The sequence below is a fragment of the Gigantopelta aegis genome, chromosome 6 (assembly GCF_016097555.1).
Source record: "Gigantopelta aegis isolate Gae_Host chromosome 6, Gae_host_genome, whole genome shotgun sequence".
Taxonomy (NCBI): Eukaryota; Metazoa; Mollusca; class Gastropoda; order Neomphalida; family Peltospiridae; genus Gigantopelta; species Gigantopelta aegis.
The window spans coordinates 51,888,032-51,905,780 of NC_054704.1; the positions used below are offsets into that span (position 1 = coordinate 51,888,032).

Sequence of the window (17,749 nt, forward strand, 5' to 3'; positions counted from 1 at the left end):
AAAAATGCTGCCAAGTCGAAAATCAATCCGCTATGACGAAAAAAACATTTCTATTCACCTATCGCTATATTTAGCCTGTTCTTGGACTTGGAGTATATAATAATAATATTCTAATTCAACACATTTGTAAGAACGAATCTGATTGGATCCCTGCCTCGAAAATATTTGAAAAAACCCTCCATTAAATTCTATCAAAATAATCAACGTTACCTCTCTAAAATATACGGTATACTATTTACCGGAACTTTTATTTCCCGCGCATGCGCAGACTACGGGAAATCCGCAAAATAATTGTAATAATATATGCAAGACGACAAGTTATTACTTTTTAAGTGAACACGCCATAATATTTATTAACTCTCAAAGAACATAACTAAGTATTTATTGATGAAAGAGAAAAAACACAGTACACAAATAATCAACAACCTAAACAGAAAACAGCACTACTGAAATAAAAATGTCAAAATGGTTCGTTTGAATGTCCCTGAATAAAACACTATTATAAAGAAATTCATTTCCACGCAGCACTACTAGAATAAAATACTAGTATTAACAAAATCATTGTTTGAATGCAGCACTACTTGAATATGCACACAGAACAGTTAGGCTCACGTCGAGCCTCACGCACTGCATCACTGATTCCGGGATTGGTGAATGCGGCTTTCAACATTTCCTGCTATATTCACGTTTCTGTTTTGTCGATTTAGGTGTCAATATGGCTTTGTTTGCAGCATCGATACATGACGACAGGATTTCAAGTTCTGGTCCTTGTGACGGGGACGGCAAAAAAACTATCGCTACCAACAGATTTGTTTAACCAGCTCAAGAGACTCATGATTTCGGTTTGGTTGTAAAATGCATGCATAATAGTATTCGTGCAATGCTGGTATAATTAGCCAGCTTACCATAGGATTAAGAAGGAAACATGTCAAGCTCAGATTAAACATCAAACAGAATCAATGACTGTGATCAGTTGTTTCGCTAATAGCATACTGTAATAGCCAATCGAGATTGAGTCCTCTATTGTTTAACTGTGAGCTTTGATCGTCTGGTGTAATTGTCGACTGGATGCTGACGATGTGAAACTTTTAATGATAAATGAATGGTATTTACCAACAGGATTTGTTGAAACAATGAAAATAAAAATGATCAGTTTTAAAGATTTACCAGACCTCGAAAATAAAAGACCTCGAAATGTTTTTATCCCCCAAACCATGAAAAATTGAGACCACGAAAATTTCCGGTTATACGGTATATGAGCTTTTATTTTCAAAAATTTCCGGGTGAGATTAGCCCACTGGCCGCACACATTTAGGCCTATAATCATCTAGGCCCTACTACTTCAGCGTGACCGGTGCCGGTGCGGCAGATCATGAGATAGATTATGGTTAACTTTATTTAAATCAACTATTAAATGCCAGAAAAAAAGCACCTTTTGTGACTTCAGATTTTTACAAAATTTTCCGGTGCGAGAGGGGCTCACCCCCGTGGACTTAGTCCACATGTCCGCCAACCTGGTCGCATAAAAGTTGGAGAACACTGCCTGCCAACATGTACATGGAAATGTGTAACACATTTCATGCAAATAATCATATTGATTGCCACACAAATGTTTCTGCAGTTGTTGCAACTATCGCTGTACCATCTGTACGTGCTTGGCAGAGCTTACAAATGTTACATGTTAAAACCAACAGTTGACCCGTTGTGTTTAAAGGTGTTCAGATGACGCAGTACCTCCTGAATGAGATGACGTTAAGTCGGTTTGTAACCTGCATATACACATCGTGTAGCTCACGAATATAAGTCGGGCTACTTAAACCGGTGAATGTGACCAGTGATGTGAGTCATAACACTCCTTCCTAGTCAGGTACATGTACCTGTATGTGTATAGAGAAGCTTGCTAACCGGTTTGTCTCTTCAGGAATGTGTTTCACATTATTCGTTATGTACATTAAAATTAGAATGTAGAAGTGGGGGATGGGGAGTTGATTTGAACTATTTTTATTCCATTAACAGGAGTGTAAAAATTAAAATTAAATATTTCCTAATTTGCTGGACCAGTAACCAACAAACATTTACCAGTCTGGCAGAATTACTACTAGTCCCTTGGCATAGAGCATGATTATGTGACGATGTAATACTGTCATAAGACTGCCTTGGCTTAACTTCATATGATCATCCAGTGACCAAAGCAACACATGCATGCACTTATTTTCCTTCTTTATTAGACATAACACATAAACATTTTTAGTCCCCATCCGGAGAGGACTATAGGTTTCGTCTCCGTCTATTGAGAGGGAGCGGGACGTAGCACAGTGATAAAGGGCTCACTTGATGCGCGGTCGGTCTGGGATCGATCCCAGTCGGTGGGCTCATTAGGCTATTTCTCGTCCCAGCCAGTGCACAATGACTGGTATATCAAAGGCCGTGGTATGTACTACCCTGTCTGTGGGATGGTACATATGAAAGATCCCTTACTGCTAATCGAAAAAGAGTTGCTCATGAAGTGGCGACAGCGTGTTTTCTCTCATTATATTATGGTCCTTAACCATATGTCTGATGCCATATAACCGTAAATAAAATGTGTTGAGTGTGTCGTTAAATAAAACATTTCTTTCTTTCTTTTTCAGTCTATTGAGCTGAAATTTGTGTGTAGCATTATCATGTACTGTTAGAGCGTTGAACTGGTGGTTATATATTTTTAACTCGTACATCAGAATTTTTGCTTGAACTACTTAATGAGTAGACTTACAACTTTCTGCAAGCCTGATTATTAAAAGAAATTAGCAAACATGATGAATGTATCTAGGCCTATACATAAATGTTTTACAGGGGTTAGGGTATGCTGCCTTAATCTGGTAATATTTGCTTGTCAATACTAATAGGTTTTGTGTGGTTTTTAATATACATGTTAAGAGTCATTAAAAATATGTTGCTGTTCAAAATTTGAAACCCTATTTTGTTTTTCACTTGTACATGTTCATATGTACATCAAGCAGCCACCTAAATAAACATGAACATGCATGTACCTGTACAGAGTATCAAGTAATCTTGAAAAAATAGTTTTGGCTTTCAAAACGTGACACAAAATTGGACACCCACCCTCCCCCTGTAATGCTTCGTAACGCTAGACCATACACCCCCCTTCAAATATTATGTAACGCTTGGAGACGACCCCCACCTCCTATTCACACGCAAGTCATGCTATGGGTGTAGTATAATTTTAACGTATTGTTTTGCCATTTGGGAAAGCTCAGATACACATTTCAACTCTTTATTTCTAATCCTTATATATTGTATGTAGGGCCTATATGCCTAGCTATAACTACCTACATTAAATATTGTCGCCGTGACAGAGTTTATGAAAAACACAAAACAAAATCAAATATTTTAGTAATAAAATGTTTTTAAAGTGTGTTACGTAACACTGTTAATTACACCCACCGACCCCCAGTAACGCTACATAACGTTTGGACCTACACCCACCCCCTCGAGCTTTACTTAATATTTAAATGGCCCCCTAGTACTGGTTGGCATCAGATGAAATTAATTGATAAAGATACCTGTAATAAAATACTCCTATACATGTGGGGTGGGATGTAGCCCAGTGGTAAAGCGCTCGCTTGATGCATGGTCTGTTTGGGATCTATCCCCGTTGGTGGTCCATTAAGCTATTTTTTGCTCCATCCAGTGCACCACGACTGGTATATCAGAGGCCGTAATATGTGCGATCCTGTCTGTGGGATGGTGCATATAAAAGATCCCTTGCTGCTAATCGAAAAGAGTAACCCATGAAGTGGTGACAGCGGGTTTTCTCTCTCAATATTTGTATGGTCCTTAACCATACATGTATGTCTGACGCCATATAAGCATAAATAAAATGTATTGAGTGCGTCGTTAAATAAAACATTTCCTTCCTTCATATACATGTAGTACTAGTAGCTGACCGGCCTCGGTGGCGTCGTGGTTCGGCCATTGGTCAACAGGCTGGTAGGTACTGGGTTCGGATCCCAGATACCGACTCCAAACCATGAGTTAGTGCTCCGCAAGGCTCAATGGGTAGGTGTAAACCACTTGCACCGACCAGTGATCCATATTGGTTCAACAAAGGCCATGGTTTGTGCTATCCGGCCTGTGGGAAGCGCAAATAAAAGATCCCTTGCTGCTAATCGGAAAGAGTAGTCCATGAAGTGGCGACAGCAGGTTTCCTCTCAAAATCTGTGTGGTCCTTAACCATATGTCTGACGCCATATAACGGTAAATAAAATGTGTTGAGTGCATCATTAAATAAAACATTTCTTTCTTACTAGTAGCTGCTTAATGGACAAAAGAATGTATACATGACAATCGGCCTAATTTATGAAGCCTGTTTTCTTAAGTGCAGGTGTTTAAGCATCGTAAATGTATGTTACACACATGTAAGACATAAAAACAGGCTTTGTAAATTGGCCCATTAATGCTATAAATCATATTTAATGTGACCGATGATGATGATTTATCGGCATAATAATTGTGTGATTCATATTGTTTTAACTGGTACAAAAATGAAAGAGACAAAATTCAAGGAAAACCAAACACAAAATGTGCATGTGTTAAAATGTATGTTTTCTGTAAATACATGTAGGTCTATAAAACAAAAATATTTTTTTGTAGCACAAAAGTATAATATATAAGAAATAATTCCAGGCTGTGGTCAGTAACCTGCACAACTTGCATTTTATTTATGAGTATGTTTGATTCTGTATAAATAGTATTTGATTCATGTACAACACCTAGCTGTACATAGAATGTATTCACAAGTTATTTGCCTGTAATATAGCCCACCCATGGGCACAAATGATTTCCCATTATTTAATCATGAAAACTAAATGTGACAGTGCTCCCCGACTGTAAATAAATTCTGTCCCTTGTGAATTGAAAAACAAATTGGAGTGGAATATTGCTGGTGCTATTAAATATTATGTGAGCAAATTTTTTTTTTTTAAATCTTTACTTTTGTTTTTCAATAGAACATGTAGTAATTGGAGTAATATTACTCTATAGACTACATAATGAAACCTATATTATTCTCAACATATCGTCTTCTTTTTTTAGGTAGAGCAAGCCAACTAATATTTAATTATACTTCATTTTGGTTTGAATAATGATCATTGACATACCTGGATATATTGTATGAACAAATATTTATAGCAAAACATCGGACTACAATACATATATGTACATTCACATGACGATGAACGATTAAACATTGAAAATGTGCTACAACAACAGACAAATACTGAACTGTTCTAGAAACTTTTGGTTACACCGATAATTAATGAAAATGTTTATTATGTACAGTTCTGTACAAATGTTTATTGGTTTCAATCATTTGTTTAATATAAAAATGTATCCACTAACTGTAAAAACAATCTAAAATGAGTTTCAAATTTAAAACCCCCCAACAACATCTATTTAAATCAGAATACAAATACTGAAGTACTTTACTGTATACACTGTAACAGAGGAACTTTTATAGTCAAACCTATTATACTGAGTATTTTTTTAGACAAACAATATCATTATTTGTGTGTATTTTACACACCCCCCCCCCCCCCCCCCACCACCACCACCACCACCACCAATCAAACTATTATTTATTTATTTATTTATTTATTTTTAAATTACAAAATGTACAGAAATGTACTAACTGGCATACATGTATCCTTATTTATAGTTTAATCATTAAATATGCTTTTGACCTTCAGTAAATTGTGCAAACTAATTTGTGGAAATAAAAATAATAATTTGTCGGACGCCATCAAAATTCTGGAATTTAGCTTAACCTCAGTCATTACATTGGTATTTTTAAAAAAAACCCAACCCAAAATCAAACCAACAAAAGCCTCTATCAATTTGTTAGATGTGTGCCTGTCACTGAATTTGAATTTGAAAAACCCAACCTCTGATACTAGTTTGTCAGCTGTTTTATTACATGTGTATGTACAAATCGAAGCCCAACAATTTTACACCTGTTTTTCTAGAGACAACTTCCTTGGATAAACAATCCTAAACATTATTTCTTCTCTCTTTTTTTTCTGTGTTAATAGTTCTCTCAATCTATACCAGCTTTTCTATATGTTGTAAATGTCCTTGCCAATGGATGGAAGTATTTCAAGATGTTCTGAAATTTCCAGGAGGCTTACACATGTGAATTTAGTACATTGCTGTATTGTTTACATTTTAAAATGTGACAACCTTTTCTGATTGGTCAGTATATATACATGTATGTATAGTCTGGTAATTCAAATGTTTTAAATTAATAACAGTAACGTAGACTAAAGAAAATGTAAATTCCATGAACAACCTTGGCTATCTGCAGTGCATATATGCAAATAAAATAATGTGTGTATAAATCTGATTAAAAATGCACCATTATTGTACAGGCTTTGATTTACTTAATAACACTATGAAGTATTTGTCCAATTAACCAAATGGTGTAGAGTAATTTGTCTATTTTTAGACAAAGTTTTAATGGACCCTAAACACAATCGGAACTAGCAAATTTGTCACAGGAGCACATATACACATTTATTAAAATCTGGTTTTGGGCTACTACAAACATTTGGATAACAACAAAACACCTTGTTCATACAGACACTGACATTTATTTAAATAAGAAAATATATTTAAAATGTAATTTTAGTCACACACGCACGCACACACACACACACACACACACACACACACACACACACACACACACACACACACACACCCTCAATTTTTTTTTAAAAATCTGTTAGTTTAAAATATCTTACAATGGCTGCAAACTCGGGACAGTCACTTTAAGTTGAATACAATTTTGTAGACATCAGATTAAGGAAGGAAGAAAATGTTTTATTTAACAACGCACTCAACACATTTTATTTACGGTTATATGGCATCGGTCATATGATAAAGGATCACACAGATATTGAGAGAGGAAACCCGTTGTCGCCACTTCATGTGCTACTGTTTTCGATTAGCAGCAAGGGATCTTTTATATGCGTCATCCCACAGACAGGATAGCATATACCACAGACTTTGATATACCAGTCATAGTGCATTGGCTGGAGCGAGAAATAGCCCAGTAGGCCCACCCACAGGGATCGATCCCAGACCGACCGCACATCAGGCGAACGCTTTACCACTGGGCAAATCAAATGCATATACATGTACAAAAAATTTAGGGCAGTCGACTGACATGATTGTTGCCCCTGCGGTGAATTTTGAAGTATCTTTGTATAGATCTCCATGTACAATGTACTGGTATGTCTTTTGTTATTGTTGCTGAAATCATTTGGAACATAATTGCATGTTCATGCATGTTCATGCATGCTCATATACTTTTTATATTAATCTGCTTAGATACAGAGATAAATGCTCTTTGTATGCATATTTAACATATATAAAGAGCTTTAGATTAGACCAATCTTCAGATTTCTGATTTATAGCTAATTATTCAAGATTCATCATTGAACTTGCAAATGTACTGTACCTGTACTTCTATAATGTATTATGATGTTGGCATAATTATTATTATTTTGTCTTATGTTATACAGTTGAAATTGATTTTACATTAGGTATTCTTGTACTATTTGACCGGAAATAAGCCCAGGGGGGGCCAAGACAACTCATTGTGAGCTTAGCATGGGGTGGGCTTATTCCCAGACAAGGGGCCAGTTTTGTTGGGGGAAAAAATGATAATAATTAAAATAAATAATAATAATTAAATGTACTACGAAGAAAACAAAAAACATTCAGTAGCATATCTATTAATTAATGTTCCATTTGTTATTAATAAATAATAATTGTTTATTAATTAAATTGTTGTTTTTTTACTAGTATCTAATTATCAGAAACACACCTTCTATGTTACAATTACTTACCAGTGCTGTTTATTTACATCCAAAATTTAATGCTGAGAAGACTTAAAACAACAGCAATTAACAACAAACTCAATAGGGTATACACGTTTCTGACACAGTCAGCCAGCTTACACTACAAAAAATTATCAATCTAAGGTCATTGTTCTTAGCCAATCAGAATATGGTATTTGCTTAATTAGCATTAACTGAGGACCCAGTGTGGTGGTAAAAATAGACATTGGTTTTTAGTTCATACTTGGGCTTGGATACTTCAAAGAAATACTGCAGGCATGAAATTGAAAACAATGTTACACACTGTTATTGTTAGACTGCTAAATCTCACTGGTGGTAAAATATTGTGTTACATTTGTGTTTAATTATCTGCAGAAGGTATGACCTTTTAAATGAACTTTGAGCAAACTTGCAATTTTGTGTTATTTATAAGGTGATGAAGTTGGGGGTGGGCTTATTTACGAATGAGGGCCTAATTTCTTAAATGCTATCAAAATAGAGGGGGGCTTATTCAAAGACATGGGCTTATTTCCGGTCAAATACGGTAATCACATAGTATTATATTATTAATTATTGATATTATCAGAATGTTGAACTTTGAAAAGTTCAAGTTTTAGTTGGTCCAAACACCAGTACCTACATGTATATGTACACATAAATCATACACTAATACATGACACTATTCGTTTGTTTTTATATATATATATATATAGGTTATCGTCAATATCATATATTGGCTCGCATAATACAATTTTTATTCCTAATATATGATATTGACGATACTGAAATACACGAGGGTAATAATCTCTTTATTATATAATCTCAAGCTTAATACAACATGTTTTTGTAAACTGTACACGCAACTTTAATTCCAGTCCGCCATTACTAGATATTCAAATGACATAAGAATATGTGACGTGGTGTATTTTTTAATGAAAATGATGTCAAACTTGAATGACATCATTTTGGATGTCCTTACATCAAAATAAAGTTATGCCTAACGTTTTTTGTTTTCTGAACGCTGGACAGCTTTCAGTGTCAAATTGCCATTGCAATGTTTTTATTTGATGACTGAATGCATATGTCAATCATGGAGTGTCACCCAAGTACATTAGCTTTAATGTCAATAAACCTAGTGCTGAGACCTCGACTAATTTACATCGAATTTGCAAAGTTATCAAATTCTTAAAGTATGTGATCTGAAAAATATCACATACTTTGATTGCACTGAAAATGTAAGATATTATATATCTATCTATATTATATCATCTTGTGCCCATGTGTAGGCTCTTAAATTATTTCCAATCAAGGGTGACAGTTACTGCTTTAATCAGATAATATGTGGAAGAGTTATTAAATATTCCTTTCCTTGTTTCCACAGTAAAACAACTGGTGTAATCTGCATGTGAACACTTTATTTCAATGATTACCACTGAACAGAGTGCACCTGCATACTAGTATTTTATGTCTGCTGTATACTGGCCAGCTGTTGCACATTTATTCACTGATTCAAAGCACATGACTATTACGAGACTGTGAGTATTGCCTAAACTGTGTTTCCCTGCTGAGTGTGATCATGTAATGAGACACTAATCTGCAGCTTGTAACAATAAACATGGCTGTAAGAAGAACCATGGTGTGATCTTGTGTCTGTGTGTCTCTTGTGTGCATGCATCTGTTAGCAAATAATAGTGGTGGATCACTGGTGTACAGTTGCAGTTGCCGGTACATGTACTGAAAATGGAATCCTCACATTTAAATGTGGCAGTCGTCATCTTTTTCCGGAGCAATTTTACATCAGTGTTTTGTTGGTCACATATTGATTTGTATCAAAAAATGATTTACTGTCTTTTCCCCCATCTGACCTGGGGTGTGTGATGTAGCCCAGTGGTAAGGTGCTTGCCTGATATGTGGTTGGGTCTAGGATCGATCCCTGTCGGTGGGCCCGTTAGGCTGTTTCTCATTCCAGCCAGTGCTCCACAACTGCTGTAACAAAGGCTGTGGTATGTACTATCCTGTCTGTGAGATGGTGCATATAAAAGATCCCGTGCTGCTAACTGTGCTCCACAATCTATGTAACAAAGGCCATGGTATGCACTGTCCTGTCCGTAGAATGCTGCATATAAAAAAACCATGCTGGTAAATTGAAAGATTAGCTCACTGTGTGTAGTGGTTATACTGTGTGTAAATTAAAGGGTACTGTGGAGGGTGCAAAAATATAACTGACAGCATTTCGTATCCTGGCATAGTTTAGAAAGACAGAAAAACCTCTCCTTTTTGCATATATATATATATATATATAATATATATATATATATATATATATATATATATATATATATATATATATATATATATATATATATATACGGTACAGAGATGAGTGCAGGGAATGCATACACATGTACACGTGTGCAAAAAGGATTTATATATATATATATACATTACTATGTAGTTGCAGTATTAGCTAGCATGGGGGCAGTCTCCCCCCCCCCCCCCCCCCCCCCCCCCCGAAAAAATTTGGAAAGCATTATAGAAACTTAAAGAAAAGGAGTTTTAGACTATTAACTACTCAGTTGCCCCCCCAAACAAAAAATCCTAGCAACAGCCCTGAGTATGTGTTTCAAGTAGGTTTTTAATTTTTTTTATTTGCTTCAAATGCATTTTACATAAGTAAATGTACAAATGTATGGTTGAAATGGAGGATAGGGATGGAGGTGAGCAGCAGTTTGACACTTTGATGCAAGTATGTAGTTTGAATTATAATGATACATAACTTCAAAATATTGTATCAATTCTGTTCATACGGTTTCATTCATTATATCAATGAAGGACATTAAGTTGTTATAAAAGTTGCAATAGTTGCTCTTGATGGGCTGGTATCAATACAGACAGTTTGTTGGTGTTGGGATGAGCTAAAATAGCCTGCAATTACCAGTTTTCTGCGAGAGTTTTAAGGAATCATTAGGATCAATCCTGCTTGATGAGATACATGTACATGTGCATACATAACTTAAAAATCTATTTAAGCAGCAAATGTTCCACATCATTACATGGTACATATGTGGACTGTTTTGGGATAGTCCCTGTTAGTGGTATCTCGAGTACCAGCCTCGGATGCAGCAAGTCATAGGATTGATCAGACAACCATTTTTCTGTGAAGTTGGATACATTTCTGTTAAGCCTTTTTTCATATGGCTTGTTAAAGACTAGATTCATGTCTGTACTTAAAAACTGCAGCTGTGTATCACATTGGCGAAATCACAGTTGTGTGATAGTTAACATACCCTACTGTGTGTTATCGAAGTATTATTTCCATAGCGATTAAATCTCCAATATTCCATCTGTTTTGATTACTGAACCCTTAGTTTCATTGTGAAAAATGGGGGGGGGGGGGGTTGGGGAGGTGGGAGATGATTAATGCCACTTTAGCACATTTTGAACTACAGCTGTTGGTGTTTAATATATGTTTAATTTTGACTCTTGGTATGTGATAATCTTTTGCCATCATAGATTGCTATATACTCCGTTTGAAATAAAAAGGCAGGAGATCTTTTACAATATATGGGCAAGATCAAGCAGTACTTAATGGAGGGACATTTTAACTATTTTTACAGTATGTATGCACTTTCACATAGACAGGATAGAATGTACCATAGATTACGAATGGCTGCGTGTATCTAAGAACTGTAAACAGTTTTGGAAACTAGAGATAAATAGCTTTCTGGTCATACCACACAAGTTACTGAATTCACCAATAATTTATTTTCTCAAATGTGGCATTTTGCTTGATCTTGCCCACATGCACTTTCACATAGACAGAATAAAATGTACCATAGCCTTTGATTTTACCAGTTTTGAAATACTGGTTGAGGTGGGAACACCTGAGGTGAGGGTTCTATACCATCAATCTCTCTCATCTACTTACACATCCTTGTGACCTTTCTGTCTGGAAGTATTACAATAATACACATTACAGCCAGGAGAGAAAACCCTGCTGGCCATGTTTATGACATATACACACAGAAATATTAGTAGAGCAGCATATTGTACACTATATTGAACCATGGCTGTTTCCAATCAGAGCTGTCTACTCAACAGAGATTCAGGTTAATGTTTATTCCCAGTAAGTGTGATAACCTTATTTTATTAATAACAAACGGTTCTAGCAATTGTAGTACTAATAAGCCCTAGCAGACCATTAAAGATAACCGGGGCATTCCTTGGCCATGTGGCTGAGGTTATGATGACTCCTGCATTCCCCAGGGAAACCTCTCTGTGATGCTTATTTGCCTAGACTTTTAACACATCCTATTGTCATTTTCAGTGGCTATTGTAACAGCCGAAATGAGCCTAAAAGGCACTCCTTGTGATTGAACATTATAAAATACCTGTGGGAATCAAGAATTGTCATCAAAATTGCACCAAACTTCCTTCACTAAAACACGCACCATTTTCTCTTTGGCTTAATCCTATGGGACATTCCAAATTACATAGCACCATACCACCCTCCGCCTGTTACAAACCTTGATTGGACTGCTGGTGCTCCCTTGCACCTGCTAGTGCAGGCGGTCCTCCCCTACACCCTCCCATCCTTTCCTCTCCTGGGCAGAGGAGCCGGCCGAGGCTGGCTCTTGTGCCCAAGATAGGCGTGTGCTACAACAGCTTGCTCTGAATGTGCACGTTAACTCTTTTGCCATTGCCATTGCCAAGAATTGTAATTGGATGTATATCTTGGTTCAATGTACAGTGTTCCATGGCAAAAGCCAGTGTACAGATACCATGGTAAACCTGCTTTTCATGTACATCATAGAAATCTTCTTAGCCAAAATTAATGGAAAAATAAAATTCTTTCTTGATTCAGATTTGAAACCCCCAAAACAAAACCACATTTAAATTAATACAAATATAATCACAATTCCTATTGCTAGTGGTATGATCTTTTTTTTTTTTTTTTTTTTTTTTTTTACCCTCCTCTATTAATTGCAACCCCAGCCCACCTTGTTTTGTCACTTATATTGTTTTTATCAACATTGTTTTCACACATAGTGCTAGAGATTTCATAATCCAAAGCGACTTCATACATGTGCATTTAATTATTGCATCTACAAGCACCTTTAATTGTAAAATGTGTTGCTTTAAACTTTTCAATGCATTATTAATGAGTTCTTTTATCTTTCAATGTTATACTTATAGTGTTGGTTTATACAAACACTAAATTCATTTACTTGTCAAAAGTTACCACTTTACATCTATAGGCTTTAGATACACCAACACTGCATGATCTTAGAAAAATGTATATGGGTAAAACATATATTGCTTTTATATATTTATTTATTTATTTAAAGTAGTATTTTCAATTTGGTTAATTTCAAAACTTGCCAACCTTTAGAAGCCCCTCTTCTACCCTATAATCCACAATTTGTCAAGAAATTTACACAAAAGGTACACGTAAAAAACCCACCCCAAACCTCTTTAACAGTTTTTGCTTTACCACTTCTCCCCAGTCACCACTATCATTTGAGGAAAATTTTAAATGATCTTCAATTGGTATTTTAAGCTGACAAATACATTACAAAAAACAAACAATATATTAAAGCTTCTTTATTTAAACACTGTGAAATGAAGTGATTTTTGTTGCATGATGTGCCTTTCACAATGTCAGAAAGAGTACTTGGTACTTGTAAGTCACAGAATAGTGGTAACACATAGGTGCTTCTTCCTTACTGCTTTTGTCATACAGTATGTGAATCACACATGCCTGCATCTGTGGAATTTCACACAAACCTGTAACATCTCCCCAAGCAGAGCTACAATGTAGACAGGCCAGGTGCTGTAGATGTATAGTAGATTGATTTCTGTAGTCTGAGGCACTGGGATTCCATGAAAAATAGGTCTACGATATGATGGTTATACAGTATTTGGAATGTAAGGAATTCTTACAACAAATGTCTGTAGCGTAACTTGACCTGCATCTGCCTACTTTGTAAAACAGACCATCCCTTTATTTCTCTGTGGGTGTGGTCAAGTGTGGGGGAAGGTTGTTTGATGTGTATTTGTCTACATATGTATACATGTGTAATAGGGTTGGCTGCTATAGTGTACAGTGTTGTGTTAGAGTTTTGATAAGAAGAAAACAAAAGAAGATGTCAGTTCTGTGATTAGAAATAAAAATGTGGTCTTGTAACACTATTGTATGTTGAAAAATAAGGCAAATCATCAAGAAGTAATTATATCATAAACTTTTATGTTGGGAAACCTACAGTGTTGTATATTGGTATTTAGCGATTAAATAATATATAAATAATGTAGAGAACATAAATTATATCTATATTTTGTTCATCATTAAGAGCACCTATTGCTTTTTATGTTATTCCTATTTCGGTAGGAATGTACTTAACTTCTTGATATTGGAGATAATCTGCGACAAGTGTTTGCTGTATCGACAAGTGTTTGATGTATCATTGTGCTTGGCAAACAAAGTTGTTTGTTACGTAGTAGACACTGGGCCTGAACAGAATTATGTCACAGATTTCTGAGTAATAGCTAGGTTAAATACCAGTATTATAGGCTTACGGCAAGTACACAGAAATTTCACTGGGCGTCTCTTACTAGCTACAGTGTTAGCATGATATATAGCATGTACATGTATATGTATATGTAGCTTTTTGGTGAATGAAAAAATGAACTATATTTGCCAAATTCAACTTTAATTTGCATTTGACAAACGATAGCTTAATTAAACCTGATACTTGTGTTTTTTTTAATTAATTTTCAGTGTTTATACTACAAAATCAAATAATCCATGAAATGAGCTATATATTACATACCATGTACAAGTACATCTATTTAAGAAAGTATCACATTGATTGGGATGGTGGTGGGGGTGGTTTCACATAGGTAGGGTGTGGTTAACTAAATATTTCTTAAATACCTGCATGTATGTACATGTATCATACAAATCTGTTAAGTTCAGTCCATGTGGAAATGTCTTGTTCCATTTTACCTTTCTGCACCAACTACTTGTAACTTTATCGATAACATACATGTTTATAAATAATAAATGTGTACATGCTACATTGTGTGTGTTAATTCATGCTTGTAGCATTGTTTATGAAATATATACAATACATGTAACTGTTAATTTATGATTATAAATGTACATTTAAGCTTTTGTTATTCTAAATTTTATAGAAGAAATTAATGTGGGTTTTTTGTAAATTGTATAATATGCAGTCTTGTTATCATTATTTTTTTTATGAATGTTCATGTACATGCATGCCCAGGTCAACCGAAAAAGTGGAAGCTACAAATGTAGCTCATCTGAAAATGGTTTCAGTGGATTTCTCTGTTCTTGGTTACACAATATTTCATTAAGCAATATTTAAAGATGTGCCTAACCCACAGTTGTTTATGACACATTTTAAAGATGTTTTTGTCATGCTACTAAAATACATGGTGACCATGGTAACTGATGTGATAGTCATTAGTTCTCGGTGAATACTAATGATTTGCCAATGCCCATAGAGACAGTAACATGATAGTACCGTTGATGTTTCTAATGAATTATCATCCACTGTGTACACATACCTGTACACATCAGATTCATTATTAAGGCAAAATAAAGTGCCCTATTTTTGTGTCAATGTATGATCAGAAGACTAAGAAAAATATTAATTTCTATACCTTCTTCCAAAAACCAAAACCATATAGTTAAGAGTAGATAGGAAATGCCAAAATGGAAATTAATATGGTAGTACTGATCTGGACTAGCTGGTCACTAGATTGTTTGGCATGGATGTTTTAAAATTGTAATTGTGATCACTTTAGGTAACACTCGTTGAGTTTAGTGCATTAGCTGAAGTTATTATTTATTTAGTTTGTAAAGCAATCCGTCATGACTGTAGGTTTTTTCTTTTGCTTTATGCAATATTAGCAATAGCTTGGCACGGCGGGCGCTATGCATAATATATATGTAGCCAGGAGGGGTAGCCATGGTCAAAGCTTGTTACGTTATACAATGAATTAATAATTTATGTTTTATGTCATTTAATGTTTTATGTAATGGCAGATTTGATGAAGAAAATTAAAAAAAAAAAAAATTGATACATTGCATCTAAACCCAATGATTAACAGTTTTAAAACTGTGTTGATGTAGTGAATACATTGTGCAGCTTCATTGTATTCATGAATACCAAGTTGCATTGTGCAGTTTTTAGCCATACATCTTAACATCATTGTTCATTACATTTATCTTGTACCTGTTTTTGCATCACTCTGAATGTTGAATGACAGTGTTGTATGTTAGAAATGAACAGTGTGGAATTGGGTCAGCTATACATATTTCAGCCAGGAAGATCCACTGAATGAGTGGATGAGTCATAAAGCTGATGCCACAGCCACTGTACACACACCAGGAAGGCTTGTCGTTTCAATGTCACGGTCACTGTAATGTTGTCCCGCACTAATTAGTCAGGAAATAACTGCTACATGTAGCAAGTCGTAAAAGATGGTCTAGTTGGGTGTGGTGGTAGTGCTTAAACACCCGATTGTTTTCTCCACACATTATAATATTATGTACATGCACACAAACAAACCATCATCATATTGTTTTTGTTTGTACTTAATTTATACATTAACAGTGCAATAAATGACACATACAGTTATGAGGTAAACTGATCACGAGTGGGACCGTCTTCATGTTTTAGATCACAGTTGATGTCTGTTTATTATATTTGATGCATTAAACGATACTGTGCAATAGATGGTATTCCCCAGACTCTTGTTTTGTGTATTTAGTTTTAAATGAGCAAGAGGCTTCATTAATTAGCAGAAATATGGCACAAAACTAAGTTATTAATAAAATGTGGATTCTTTTAGTATGTGACATATAAATCCACATGCATGTACACAAATGTACCTAAATAAATACTGAAATCGGCTGCATGACTGTTGTACATATGGACAACAAGTCTATATCTACTTTAAAAATCCCATTATATCCCACACCTTGGTGGTGTATGCAAAGAATAGTACTTGATATTGAGTAACAGTTGGGCATAGGGGCGAGATGTAGCCCAGTGGTAAAGCGCTCACTTGATGCACGGTCGGTTTGGGATCGATCCCCGTCGGTGGGCCCATTGGGCTATTTCTCGCTCCATCCAGTGCACCACGACTGGTGCATCAAAAGCTGTGGTATGTGCTATCCTGTATGGGATGGTGCATATAAAAGATCCCTTGCTGCTAATCAAAAAGAGTAGCCCATAAAGTGGTGACAGCGGGTTACCTTCCTCAATATATATGTGGTCCTTAACCATATGCCCAATGCCATATAGCCGTAAATAAAATGTGTTGAGTGCGTCGTTAAATAAAAAATATAAAAACCCACCCCAACATTTCAGTTGGGCATTGACATTATAATGTGATTCAAAGATAAATTTGAACTGCCCAACTTATATTTGGTGATGTGGCTTATTAAGTTTCAAATATCCTATGCAAATGTTTGTAAAATGATTTAAATTTGTTTTCGTCTATAAAAATTGCAGGAATGATAGTATTGTTTGCATGGCAATTAATTAAATGTGTTGTTTTTTTTTTGTTTTTTTTTGCAGTATGAAATATTATTTTGTATCCAAGAAGAGATGGATGGTGCACTCATGATTGTACAAAGTTTGATGCAAAAATATCCTAAGGTGGATGCTAAGTTATTTATAGGTAAGTGTACAAGTGTGGATGCAGTGCGTTGTGTATCGCTATAGAAGATGGCTCACGGGATATTTCTTCAAACCCAGTTTAGGACAACAAAATCAGTACAGTGATATATCTTGTATATTACTGCTTTTTGTATT

At 35.3% G+C, this 17,749-nt stretch overlaps 1 protein-coding gene across 1 annotated transcript in view; it reads left to right on the top strand.

Annotated features, from left to right (window-relative positions):
- The window catches only part of LOC121375754 (ceramide glucosyltransferase-like), a 49,367-nt gene that overhangs the window by 13,207 nt on the left and 18,411 nt on the right, over positions 1–17,749 (top strand). Inside the window, exon 3 of the mRNA XM_041503369.1 lies at positions 17,513–17,615. Within this exon, the coding sequence (XP_041359303.1) occupies positions 17,513–17,615 (103 nt within the window). The remainder of the gene's footprint in view (positions 1–17,512; positions 17,616–17,749) is intronic.